Below are 13,735 nucleotides of genomic sequence, written 5' to 3'. Positions count from 1 at the left end.
GCCTGGGTGGCAAGGCTGGTGAGAAGTGTCGAGGTAGAGCCTAAACTGGCGGTTGTGCTTTCAGCCAAAGCATCTCTGAGCTGCCTGTCTCCTCCTGGTTCTGGATAGCAGCAACCTGGAAATGGCTCTGGTGCTGCAGAGCCATCCCTCACCCCCACGGCAGCCGAGGGCTCTCGATCCTGCAGTCGGCCACTGGGAGTGGCAGCTGCCCCCGTGCTCCAGGGCTTTTCTTGCCCGGTCTCGTGGCTCCTGTCCCAGATCTGCTGGAGCACAGAGCCCATGTCAAGAGCTTTCTGTGGCTGCTCTCCAGGCCAGGGAGGGTCGTTCTGGCCCTGGCTCCAGGCTTCTGAAACACTCCAACAGGCCCTGTGAGAAGGGGAGCTCGTACTGATTTCAAGCCCCACTTAATCTTTTGCAGTCAATCAAATGGGCATTTTGATCATGGTCACCTAAAATGATTTTTACCAGAGTTCTGTAGTAAATAGATTTTATTTTTAATTGTGTTAACTATTGAAATAAAGTATCAAGCCTCTACTATTAAGTATTAATAGTCATTGTTGCATCCAAATACAAAAGTGAATCCATTTTAGTTCTGTGTTTATTTGATTGTACATGGCCAAGCTCTCTAAATCTCTTAGATTGCTTTTATGACACTTTCACACGTATTCCTCAAGTTGAAATGAAAGCCTTTGTAGCAGTTGTTCCTACCAAACAGTAGGAAGGGGATGACACTTAAAATGTTCATTTAGCACATTTTCACAGAGGAATTAAATCAGCAACTAGGTAATAACCCTCAAAGGGGAGAGAAAAATATTACTATTTCTGACAACAGCTTGATAGTTTCTGTTGCATGTGAGGAACCCATTGTTGGTATCTTCATGGAGTGCAGCATTTCAAGCATGTCCATGTTATTGCCAAGGATGGGCTGGTTTTCACAGCCAGGTGCCTTATTTTTTTTATTTTAGTCAAGTCTCACCTTCAGTGGAGAAAATAAAATTTGGAGAACAGACATAATAAAATGTTACATTTAAGATGGTATAGTCATGTGGATTGGCTGGGTAACCTGTTTAAAAAAAAAAGATTGTATCAGACCTCGGAAAACTGCGTGGTGTTGTTTTGATTATTTGTTGTTTCTCTCTGTCCCTGGCTGTTCCTCAAGGGAGCAAACAGTTCCTGCTCTGGGAATTGGTGCTGGGGCTCAGATCTACCAGACAGACTTGCTTTTTTCACAATAGATCAGATGGGATTCACAGGTGGGTCAAATCTGGCAGCTGACTTAACTCACATCTCCTCTGCTCACAGAAATTTTTGGTCACTCATCTGTCTTGTCACAACTTCCCCTGCAGATGTTAGGACATGGCACTGTGGGTTGTGCAAATGATTCTTGTGTGTTGCTTAGGAATGTTCAGCTTGTGTAAGACACTCGAAATGCCTGTGAACATACTTGGCTGAGCTGCTTTTTAAAAACCTGAAAGTGCAATCAACCAATACTCATCTCCCAAATGTCAGAGTATGTGGAGGGAAAATTTTCCTCCCTCACACTGTTTCTGACTGGGCATCACATTTTCCTGTGACCTGTGCACACATCCTACAGTCTGACCTTTTCCTTGGTTCCAAACAGACTTGCAAAACTCCTCAGCTGCTCTCTGACAGCAGTGTTTGCTGCATGTTTGCTGAGAACATGCTGGGGAAACTAAGTCCTACATCCAATCTATGCTATCAGAAGGGACAAGGACTACCCAGCTGCCTTGTATTCCCCTCACCTTAGTCATGGGAAAGCTCTCCCTGGCCCCAGCAAGTGGAGGGGGTTGCTGGCTTTAAACACTTGCTCTTCCCTCCGTGGTTTTAGCAGACTGCTGATACCCCCCCACTGCTTTACGGCTCTCCAGTGGCTATCAGACACCACTGCTCTGTGCCATGCAGAAATATCAAGAGTCTGCTCCTGGATGCCTCATTTCTCTGGGTGAGTGAGGGAGGCTTCTGAACAGTGGCTGTGAGACCCAGGTTCAGGTGTGACATGCTGCTTGCTGCCTGTAATCAGGACACAGGAACTGTTTTGAGAGCCATAACCTTAGACCCCAGAGGAACTCCACAGAGAAATCCAGTCTTGGTTGCAAGACGGAAACTAAACAGAGCTAAAATCAGCCCAGCACTCAGGGCAGTGATGTGGGATTTGCTTCTGTTCCCCAGGCCTATTCTGGGTGACATTCCTGGGAGTATTTGCACCAAATATGCATCCCAGAGTGTCACTGTGATTACTGTCCTGCTGCTCAGCCCAGCCTGGGCTCCTCAAGGAGGCTGTGCAGGCAGGCAGCAAAACCCACAGCTGGTCAGACAGCAGTGTTCCATTACCCTTGGCATTTCTGGCTACTGAGCAGGCTTTGAATGAGCTACCACGGGCATTACTGAGGAGACGTGGATGAATGTGCTGTGACAGCCCTAATTTTGGAGTGGGAGCGTTCACACAGCACATTGTCAGCGAGCATGTCTCAAGGTTACTTGTGCCTTCAGCAAGTGGACTGGCTTTGTGGTTCAGATGCAATGCATGCAGCACCAGGGCTTCTGCAGGGCTAAAGCTGATGGCTCCATAGCTCTTCATTCAAATACCAGTTTCACATAACAGTGCTATCAGCAGCTTCTGGATGCCCAGTGCCTCCAAACAGACCCCCTTTTCATGTGAGAAATCCGTTCAGCTCCACACAGTGCGGGCATCAGAAGTGGTGTGCAGTAGGTGCAGCTGCTGGTCTCTTCCTCATGGGCAGCAGCATGAAACCCACATGCTTATTAACACACCAGATCAATCTTTGGTACAAAATTCCTGCTAAACCACTCCTTACCCATAACTTAGAGCCACCTCCTTCAGGTCTGGAGGGTTGATCCCAAGCACTAATTCAACAATAGGCTACCTTCTGAAATTGACAGCATTTCATGCCCTGCCTTGACTTCCAGTTACTTAAGGTCCAGTCATGTTACTGTAACAACCCTTGGCTCCTCTCTCTTTCCTGGCTTCTGTTTGCAAACACTCTTCTGGGTAGCTTTTAAGCATTTCTGTTCAGACCTGTATCTGGCTTCAAAGTTGTTTCCCTTACTTGGCAACACAAAATTGCCTCTAACATGTGAGAAGCTGCTATGATACATGAACACGATTTGCCTGCTGCTTGGTGAGATTTTTAAAAGCTGCTGAATTGTTACTGTTCAGAATGTGGTTTACTGGTATTAATGAAACACAAAGCTAATGGTGCCAATTAGTCATTCTTATTTACTCAGAATTCTCTCCATCCTTATATAAAATGCACACTAATCACAAACATCAAACCAAAAGCTATCCCCTACCACCCACACTCGGCAGCACCAAGTGTAGCAAAGAGCTGGCTGGTGTTTTCCATAGCTGCTCCAGTGCATGTGGAAGCAAAGAAGGTCTAAACAGGTGGAGGTGTTTGCAGTGATGTGTCAGTGCCAGGGGAGGCTAAACAGAGCTGAAGCTGGGCTCGCATCGTTTGGACACACTTTGACTTCAGCACCAAGATTTCATCCAGCATGGTCATGAAATTCTGAAAATCCTGGTGAGGAAGGCACAAGGAAAGCTTAGGGAACAGTATCAGCAGGTTGGAGAAAATCAGCATATTTTTTACACTGCAGCAGAACATAAAAGCATTTTGCAGTCTAGTAGATTAAATCAGCATTTCCTTGTTAAAGTCACAGCCCTCACAGACAAAGGTCAGTGCCTCTAAATACCAAAGTTCATTGACTCTGGTAGTTTTATCTGTGAGTGAAATTACAGCTCATATAGTGGTTTAAAAATAAAAATATATAAAGCAGCTGTTGTCACTCTTCTACACTAGTTAGCTTTTCAAAGGTTTGGTACAGGGACTGGTCACCCAGCTTTACCATGTACTGAACTCTGTTCCTGACACCTCTCGTGTTGAATTTATCAATTATGAAAATAAATAGTGAATTGGGCCACTATGGATCAGAAATAATAGCTCAATCTTGAGAGATGCAGAGATTTATTTCCCATCAGGTCATGGGGCCATGGCTGCAGGTGCCATGAGTAATACCAGCACTATGCCCAGCCTCAGCCCAGGGGCGATCTACCTTCCATAGTCACATGGATAAAAAACAGTATGGAACTGTGATTAAAAGTGGTATGGAGTTTTAATCCATTTTTAAGTAGGGTTTGTATTAATAAGGGAACACTTGGACGTGCTCTGCTCTCCAACTGAGAGCAGTTTGGTGTCTTTGTTCACAGGTCTGTGCCTGAGAAGCTGGGAGGTGTCAGCATCCCCGGGACTGGGGAATTCAGCTGCTGTGCATGAAAATCAATCATGCAAAAGCTTATTTGGCAGTGCTCCAGCTGTATCTCCTGCACTGTATCTCTGTCCTGTGGGGAAATCAGGACAGTGATGAAGACTAGCCCAGCTGCTGTGGCATATTTTTCTTAAGCACTTTTAGTATTGCTTTGTTTAGTGTGTGGCTGGTCTTGGCAGGAGTTTCTCCTGCGGCCAAAATTTCATGGCTGGAGAAGTTGAAACCATCTGAAAATGGAAGGAGAGAAGCTGATGCATGAAGCCCAAGCACATTTCATAACCCAAAAAGGTCATGCTGTGAAATAAAACTACAGGGTATGTTATTCACACACTGCTGGGAGGCCTGGCAAGCTTGTCAGAATTCTGCTGGCCAGAAAATAACTGCTTGCTGCAAGAGGCAAATAAATGGGGGAGGGAGAACTGGTGTCCAGTGACCAACAGACTTATGAGGAACAATCTCAAAAGGTTAAAAAAAAAATTAAGAAGATTTTCATCTTGTCTGATTTTCATCTTCTTTGATAGCTTTGTTTCACTGCATTGTCTGCCACAAAACTAATACAGTTTATGTCTCCTGTGCTGCTTTGTGAACTGTAATATGTGCAGCTTGAAATCCCAGTGAGTAAGCCACATGGTGGCCCCACTCCGAAGTCCCTGAGGAAAGTGTCCCTGTACTTCAGACCTGAACTGTGATAGAAATTGAAATGGTTTGATAATGCAATGCAATAATGAAGCTTGGCTTTACTGAGAAGGTGAGGGAACTGGGAAGGCAGGAGTTCTCACTGGAAAATGTTCGTAGTCTGGATTTTCACACAGCTGTGACATGCATCTGTTGGGATGCAGGAGAAACAGAGAACTGGGATTGCCTGGCTAGCAGTGGGGCCATGGAGGTGTCAGTTTTTAGGTCTAGGGTATACCACTGTCACCTGAGGCAAAGACAAGCCAAGAAACACTTGAGTCACCAAAGCCAAGAGCGTGTGGGGCACAAGCCACAGTGATCAGAGCACTGGAGTGAGCGGGGCCAGGGTTGTTGGCACACCTGCAGTGTGGTAGGCAAAGAGGCTCCCAGAAGGAAGAGCCAAATGCCACCAGTGTCCTGCTCTAGGGGTGTGCTCGTTCTGTGGTATTGCCTTACTTGTCCCAGCCTGCAAGAACTAAAACATCAGAGGGACAGACAGCCTGTCTAGTACAGTCTGCCCCGTGATGTGAGATAAGTGAACGTTCTCTTATCAGAGACAAGGGCTTCAGGGCTGGCCTGTTTGTCTCCTGCTCCCCAAGGACATGTCAGAGTGGAGACTGGCAAAAACACAACAGGCACTGAAATTGAGAGGCCTCTCCCAGGACTCAGACAGGCCTTGGAGAACAAGAAGTTGAACTGACAAGAAACACCACATCACCAATTCAAGTCAATAATCTCTAAGATTAATTTATGCAGGTTCAACCAAAACCACCATCTGAAACACTTACCATTGCTGACATCTGATTTATCAAGCACTCCTCCTTGAAGCACAAGCAAGCCATTTCATTCAGCTGCTGCCGATGGGCACGAATTACAGCCTGCCTGGTTAACAAAAAACACACACTGGTTACACAGCCTGTAACATAATCGCTGCTTATAATCACAGCTGGCCTCAATAAACCTTCAAGAAAGAGGAATACCCCAGAGGAAGCCTTGCTGTCCTGTGTCCCTGGCACTCAGGAAAGGTACACTCCTTGAAGTGCAGTGGACTGCACGGGTTTGGGGTTCAGAATGACCTGGGTGACTGAGAGCTGCTCACAAAGGAGTGACCACAGCCCTTTGTTAGCACAGGCAGCACACAACTGCTTTTCACTGTAGGAGAATCAAGGAGCACAACAATCGTCTAACTAATTGCTGAAACAGCTTACAACCGTGAGTCTGTAAGTAATTTCAGTGAGAAACAGACTGAGCAGGAATGCAGTGCTGCCGCTGATTCCTCTGAGCAGGTTTCACTGATCAACAATGTATTTTCAGTCAAGTGAATGCAGTTCAGTCCCCTGGGAGCTGACAGTGGCAGCTCAGATTACTCAGAAGCTTTATACCTACATCTTCAGTGACTGCCCAGCTGCTCTAGGAGCTTTTCTTTTCATTGATGGACCTATGACCTGACTCTTGATGGGAGGTTTTGATATATTTTAGGTGCTTTACAGCTTATAGGAAGCCAATTAATTACTGAGAACTGCAGTTTGTATTATAATATTTATTCCCCTAGTATTATTCTAGAAGCTCTGATAGAATAATTGGCTTCCTGTGAGATTTTAAAATATCACTAAACAAGCAACCATATATTTATAATTACTATAAATTATGATTAATCTTATAAAATAATTTTTAATAGAATTATTAACCATTGGTTTTTGAAGTACATATTTGTTTGACATACAAATAAAGGTAAATGTATCACATCTCCAGAATTTCTAAGCTTCTCTACAAACTTCATGAGCAAGACTTACTGTGCCTTTTCTAGGGCTTCCCTCTGCCATTTCCCCATCTCTAACACAGCACTTGGAGAGCTGCTGCTGGACATGTGTGAGGGGCTCTTTGCATTTGCTATTGGCTCATTATCTTTGGTTGCAAATCCTGCATCTGCAGCAAAAGTCTCTTGTGTAAAAATACTCTGGATTAACTTGGCTTTTAGCAATCCTGTTTCCTCATTGCCAAATGATGACTTGGCAGGGTCTTCAGAATAGCTGAGGTCCTCATTCCTCAATCCTGGCTTGGGCTGCAGCAGCAGGCTGCTCTCCTGAGAGGGGGACTGGGCTGCATAGCTCTTTTCAGGTATTTCCGAATTTGTTTCCTCAGCCATGCGCTCAGGACCCGGCCCTCGACTTGAATTAGACTTTCCTGAATTACCAGCATTGTTATGCTGACTAACTTCAGCACCACACCATCTGCCACCTGCGCGTTCTTTGCAGGGGGAGTCACTGCAAAGTCCCCCGCCCTCTCTCTCTGCCCTGGGGCCTGCAGATCCAGCTGCGGATGTTTCTGTCGGGTCATGTCCAACAAACAAACTGCGCCGGACTCCCTGCTTGGATGAATCCGATCCCAGGAGGCAGCAGCACGGCTTCACACGGCCGCAGGTGGGTGGGAGCCACTTGTGCCCGGCTTGAGAGGAGCCCAGCAGGGCGCAGTGCCTTCCCCCGTGGCGGGTCTGCTCCCCCAGCTCCAGCATGCTGTCGGTCAGAGCTCTGCTCCTGGTGCACTGCCAGCCCTCGTCCTCAAACCTGCTCTGGGTGTCACTGTCTGGCACCTGCTTCTCGCAGGGGGGCTTCTCTTGGTTGGAAGACACTTTCTCTGTTTCAGTTCTGTCCTCACCATCAAGAAGGGACACCCTGAGAGGGGCCATGAGCTCGGAAGGGAATTCTGAGGAACAACTGGAAGATACACAGTGGCTAACTCCATTTTTTCGAGCTTTCCATTTTACACCTCCTGCAAGAGCAGGCTGCTTATCCAAAGTGGATTCTTCCTTCTCCTCGTGCTGGAGATCAATCTCTTTGCATTCTGGAGTTTCTGATTTCAATACAAGAGATACATATGGGTTTGAAGCATCCTTTTCAGGAGTTAAGGTGGCTTCATTGGAGTAAACAAGACGTCTGTGTTTGGACTTGTACTCTTTGTGATCAGCTAGGAAATCTTTGCCATTTCTCCAGCTGCAAGCAGGTTCTTCCTGCAGGCAGTAAGGTTTTTCTGCAGTATTGCTTGGAGAGGATTCAACAGCTAAGTCATAGCTCCAGTCTGCAGTAATATTGCTGCAGCCTGCATTTTTAATGGATTCCTCTGCCTCTGGGCTGCCCTCACTACAATCCCAGCTGTCATCTAGTTCATGATCTTGCATGGGTATTGCATATTTTAAAAATAAATCCTGTCGCTTTTGGCCTTTTTGCTCTTCTTCGGTTCCTTGTTCTCTTTCATGAAGGAAAAATGAATATTGACTGCATTTGTTGGTGTTTCTTCTTTTCATGCTCTTTTGAGTACAGACAGGTGAGAAAGAATCTTCACTGAAATCACTGTCATCCAGATCTTCCAGCTGCATCCCCTCTTTGCTCTGCACTTCAATTGGAGTAAGGCTCAGCTCCTGCTTCACTTGAATCTCCTCAGGCTGGTACTGCACTAAAAACCTCTCAAGGGGTTGACAGTTCAATTTTTGTTGTAGAATAGGGGGCTGCTGAAACTGCTGGTGATAAAGACGTAAATGCTCTTCCCTTTCCTTCTGAAATGGAGGCAGATGTGACCAGAGTTCAACAGACTGTTTAGCAAAAGTATTTCCCCATTCCTGTCTGCTGTCAGAGGGCAGATCTTCATCTTCAAAAAAATTATCATCTCTAGGAACAAGCTGTTTCTGAACAGGTTGCACTGTCTGGACTTTTAGGCACTGGACACGTGTTCTGTTTTGCAAATTCTTGTCTTGCTGGCCACTCTCTTTTGTTTCTGCTGTGGTAATGAAATCCTTCACTGATGGGCTCTTTTCAGAGTGGGGGGATAGATCATCATTTTTCTTCTTCAGGGGCTGTGTTATCCGTAGAACTCCCTTAACGGGGGTGGTGTGGTGGAAGCAGGGAGAGCTGGTATTTCCTTTGTGGGCATGTCCTTTGCCCATTCCCTTGGGGGTAGAGGTAAGAGGGACACCGGGTGGCTGGAGTGCTGCACGATATGCCTTTGGTTTTGTAGCACCTGAGGGATGCTGTAGGCCTAGCTTCACTTTCTTCGGAGAGCTCTTTTCTCCAGGTGGCAAACAGAGAGTGCTTTGGACACGTTTTGGAGATACATTTCCAGCTCTGCGACACCTGCTTGTGACAGGGGTAGAACATTTAATCCCTTTCTTCAGCTCTTTGACCCTGTAAAAAAGAGGCTGGACTTAGAAGATGTCATGCTTTCAGATAAATAACAGCATCTTCAGAAAAAATCAATGCTTTCACATACTAAGACTTAATATTGAATTTGACATCATGGTTTGTTTTCTGTTAGTGATCTTCACAGGTATCCTTCTGCCAAAATGCCTGGACTTCTGGAAAAATCTATAGCAGTCTTTTTAAGTGCTTCCTTGAGCAGTCCATAACAGGCCAAGTGAGTGGAAATGGCCTCAGTTTCAGTGCAAGGGGGTGGCATTTCCACACACTATAATGCAGCAGAACAAGCTGGTACTCTCCACAGCACATCACAGAGTCCCACAAGGCACAAAGTAGGAGTTTTGGAGTAGTTGCAGTGGGGTTCCTTAGCTCAGGTGATGTGCACAGGGCTGCACTGCTCCTGGATCAGACTCACAGTGCAACTATGAAGAGCTGATTAACTGGTATCACCCTTTCCCCTACCACCCTGACCTTCAGCTGTTCCCTTTGCTCTTCTTGCCCCTTAAGTTATTTCTTATCCTTCTAACACCAGTATTGCATAGCCTGTAATTTACCTCCTGCTCTGTAGGAGGGAGGGTGAAGGACTTGCACACATTCTAAGTAATATCACAATACAAAACTAAACCAAAACTTTTGATTGCTAAGGTCAGTAATCCTGCAGTTACAGGGCACACAGTGATATTTTCACCACTGAAAGCAATCACCAGAAAGTACTCACAAGACCCAAAAAATTTTAAGACAAAATATAGGAGTTGGAATGGGTAACGTTTTTATTTGCATTGTGAAGATTCTGTTTCTTGCCTAAAATGACATTTTCAATACAACCAAAATAAGATGTTACAGCAAACAGCACATTACTTTTTACTTTGTGTTTTTCACCCGGGCAGGACTGAGTTTCACCACCTACCTGTCCGCATATCGCAGAGTGTTCAGGGTGTGCTCTGTAGCTATGTGGCTCGGTGATACATTGGCTATCATACATGTCTTGGAATTGCCAATGAAAGAGTCCTTTAGCACCTAGGGTTCAAAGGAAAAAAAAAAAAAGGGTTCTTAGCACTTCATGTCCCTTGCACATCCTGTAAATTAGCAATTATATACGGAAGAAGTTCAACATGAGGTAGTCTTTTTTTTAAATTAAATGTAGTTCTCTTGTCTCAGTCTGTCTTGCCTTTATTTGTTTACTGTTTAAAATGAATACAAGTATTAATCAGGGCTCTGAACAAGCCCTTGTTCCAGATGCCTTAAGGGTGCCAATATGGTTTGAGGAATAAAGCAGATGTTACAGCTGGAGTAAAGAAATATTGATGAAACCTCCCAGGACAGTAACTGAACAGAAGATGCAAGACTGGTTTCAGACTGGGTAGAGATGGATGGTAACTCTATATGAGTCTGAAAGGTGGTGTTTGGGGTTTTGTTTGGTTTTAGCTTTTGGGTTTTTTCTTTTTTTCCCATGCCAGTCTCCAGCATTGGCTGGAGGAAATTGGCAGTTAGCTTTAATTCTGTGATTACCTTTAAAATTAAAATTTGCAGAAGCTATGCATTTCCTCTCTTACTCAAGAGAGGAAGCAGTTACTGATCTATGCCATCTATTTATTTATCTATTTTCTTGTTTATTTTTGTCCTCATCAGGGAAACCTCTCCTCTTGCCTTTCTGCTCATTTTACCTGAGTTAATTTGCTTTGCCGGAAAGGAGTATGCGTGTGTTCCTGATCCAATGCCCGAATGCACTCCTTTAGCTACCAAAAGGAAGAAAAAACAGAAGGGAAAAGTAAATGTCATGCACTGGCAAGGAACTGAACTGCATCAAACTAAACCTACCCATGTCCTGTGCCACCTTTGACTCCTGCTATGTGTTGTCCCTTGCAAGGTCAATTTGTGCCCTGCCTGATGGCTCTGTGGGCTACACCAAACCAAGGAGCTGAGTAACCACACACATTTAACACACTCAGAGCACCACAGAGCTGCTGCCTGTACCACGTCTAACTAGTCTGAAGCCAGACTGCGTGTAGCCCAGCTTGCAGGGTAGGTGTACCCAAAGGACAGAGCTTTTTGAGCTACATCTGTTATTTTCTTTCTTCTGGAGATAACAGATTACAGTATTGTCATGGTGATACTGCCATCAAGCATTTACAGCCCTTCTACATTCTACAAACTCCCACTTAAAATTACACTTATTTCCACTTTTACAGCATTTTATTAAAAACTGCACCTGTAACAAGTCAGAGATCAAACTATTATAATTTTTTGTCTGCCTCTCATAGTTGCAATGTCTGAAGATCTTGAAAACAACATGAATATTCAAACCAGCAGCAGACTTCAAATCTCATGGGTTTAAAGGCATGAAGAGAGTGTTATGATCATTGAGGCCAGAGCTAGGTTCTACAGGCTGCAGGTTATGAAGAATTAGTCAAAGATGCCTTTTATAGTTGATTCAGTCACTACTTGTAGACTGCCTAGGTATTTTCTTAGTTTCACACAACACCAAAAATGTACAGACTCTGATTTTAAAGTTTCTTTTAAAAGAGTTTCATGGGCTTACACTCAGGATTCTCAGGAAACACAGAATTGTTTAGGCTGGAGAAGACCTTTAAGATCAGACTTCTTTCTATTCAGGTCCCAGCTCCCTGTGACACTCAGTTATTCACCAGCAAGTACTCAAGAAAGCATGAAGTACAGAAACACATTCAATTCACAGGCTACTTCCCAGCACAAATACTAATATTCCAGTGCAGGAAAAACCTCTGTGCAAAAGAACATTTACATTTCCCAAAACAGAGCGAGCCACCTCCTATTTACAGCAGACTAAGAGGTACAGTTGTGTGCACTGACTTCTGCACTGCTGGCTCATACCCAGGAACCTGTATCACCTTCAGCCTTGCTTAGAGAAGCCCCTGGTCACCACTGAGCTTTGCTTGTTTGCATCAAAGGAGGTGCAAAGCCTGCTGCACCATTTACACTTACAGGCACTTCTGCTTTATCTTAGATGGCATTTTTCTGCTCCATTGTCCCTCTTTGTACGACTGTGGGCACTTACAAAGGACAGTTTCCTTTAAGAGCACATTTCTTCTTGTTCCTTCCTCCCCACACATAAATTGCTAGTTTTTATGCTCTTAAGTCCTTTATGCCTGATTTGAAAGAGAAGCCTGAGCTCAAGTGATGAAAATAACTGGCAGGAACAGATGTGCTTTTGTGAAACAAATATGGCAAATTCCAAGCCAGCATTCTTTAGAAGTAGAAGGGACAAAACCTTCTATATAAAATATGAGACACTTATTATACTACACCTAACATTCTCCATGCTATGTTTAGCTGTCTGGCTGTAAGAATGGATTAAAAATACTTAATTTTCATCCCAATATATCTTCTTTCTTAAATTGTTTTTCACTTATAAGACAAATTAAACTGAACACACTTAGTACCTTGGTTATTTTTTCCCCTCCATGGAATACATACATACATTACTCTGTGGTTCATTTTTATCCTAAAACACATGCTAGTAATTAAATACAAAACCTTCCCCAGCCATGATAGTATCTTACTGCCAAAAGACTTTGGTTTATTTCTGCTCCTTCCATTTTTGTTTGTCGATCTGAGTCTCTGGCATCAGCTGCCCTTTCACTGCCAGCCAAGTCAATGAATGATATCCTAGAAAAAAACAAAGTTGGAGTTATCTTAGGGGCTTTTTTTCCCCCTCTTCGTTTTTTCTTCATTAAAACAGCAGGCTGCAACACATGGCATCAGAAGAGTGATTAGAAATGACTACTTTTGAACAACAAGAAGCATCCACTGGAAACATCTGAGACACCAAAATAAGCACAGCATCAGGAACAGTGTCAGAGCATCTTAACATTAAATACTAGGAAGTGTAGTTACATGTGATGACAGTGCTCCACAGTTTAATGGATAAGCTGTATAAAGTGCAACACATTCACCTCTGGAGATAATCACTGTGTTTGTAGTCTCCTAAGTACGCACTTAAAGGAAATTGTGTCTTGATTTCTCCTTCCAGGTAAATCAGACAACTGCCATGTGACATGGGAATTTGGGACAATAGGAACAGAAATTTCCAGTGTTGCGAGTAATACACTGAGCTTTCAGTGATCCCTGTCTGTTTTTTCCACAAAAGCCCGTTACTCCCTTTCACATTCCCTAGCTCTGCTGCCAGCTGCTGTACTGACTGTTGCACTGTATCCTTGTCTTTGTCCTTCCTCTTTTTCTGCAACAGCCCTGACTTCTTTTTTAGGCACATCTTTGCACCCTTTCCTCACTCCAGCTCCACCTCCCTTTCAGACACACAAAACCCCCCCAGTCCAGATGCCACACCCACATAACCTCTACACTTTTATTTCTAAGCCTGCCTGTTCTGTCTTTTCCTCTCTTCACTGTTTGTGGCGCTCCAATTTTGCACTGTGTTCAAAATTAGATCCTGGGAAAGAAGACTGTGGTAGCTAATGGAAGGTTGTGTCAGCAGGATTTTGTGACATTCAGCAGTAACGTAGATACACAGACTTTTTTTTCTCAGACCTATTTCTTGGGGTTGTTTAGTCTGGAGAAAAGATGACTGA

General features: G+C 44.3%; 1 protein-coding gene across 4 annotated transcripts in view; it reads right to left on the bottom strand.

The window, feature by feature from the left end:
- Positions 1-470: 470 nt before the first annotated feature.
- The window catches only part of KIF24 (kinesin family member 24), a 29,438-nt gene continuing 16,173 nt past the window's right edge, over positions 471-13,735 (bottom strand). For 3 of the 4 annotated variants that reach the window (XM_042028721.1, XM_042028722.1, XM_042028723.1), the window contains 6 exons: positions 12,710-12,815; positions 10,835-10,906; positions 10,078-10,187; positions 6,777-9,158; positions 5,772-5,865; positions 1,115-3,560 (listed from right to left, as the gene is read on the bottom strand). In XM_042028721.1, the coding sequence (XP_041884655.1) occupies positions 3,420-3,560; positions 5,772-5,865; positions 6,777-9,158; positions 10,078-10,187; positions 10,835-10,906; positions 12,710-12,815 (2,905 nt within the window). In that variant the 3' untranslated portion in view covers positions 1,115-3,419. Of the gene's footprint in view, positions 1,064-1,114; positions 3,561-5,771; positions 5,866-6,776; positions 9,159-10,077; positions 10,188-10,834; positions 10,907-12,709; positions 12,816-13,735 lie in introns of those variants that run through there. The other variant, XM_042028724.1, reaches the window with a different exon arrangement.

The sequence above is a fragment of the Corvus kubaryi genome, unplaced genomic scaffold (assembly GCF_017639235.1).
Source record: "Corvus kubaryi isolate FWS band 111438036 unplaced genomic scaffold, C.kubaryi_AGA036_p1.0 37308, whole genome shotgun sequence".
NCBI classification, from domain to species: domain Eukaryota; kingdom Metazoa; phylum Chordata; class Aves; order Passeriformes; family Corvidae; genus Corvus; species Corvus kubaryi.
The sequence above is the reverse complement of the archived record's forward strand: the minus strand, read 5'-3'. Positions and strand labels throughout refer to the sequence as shown.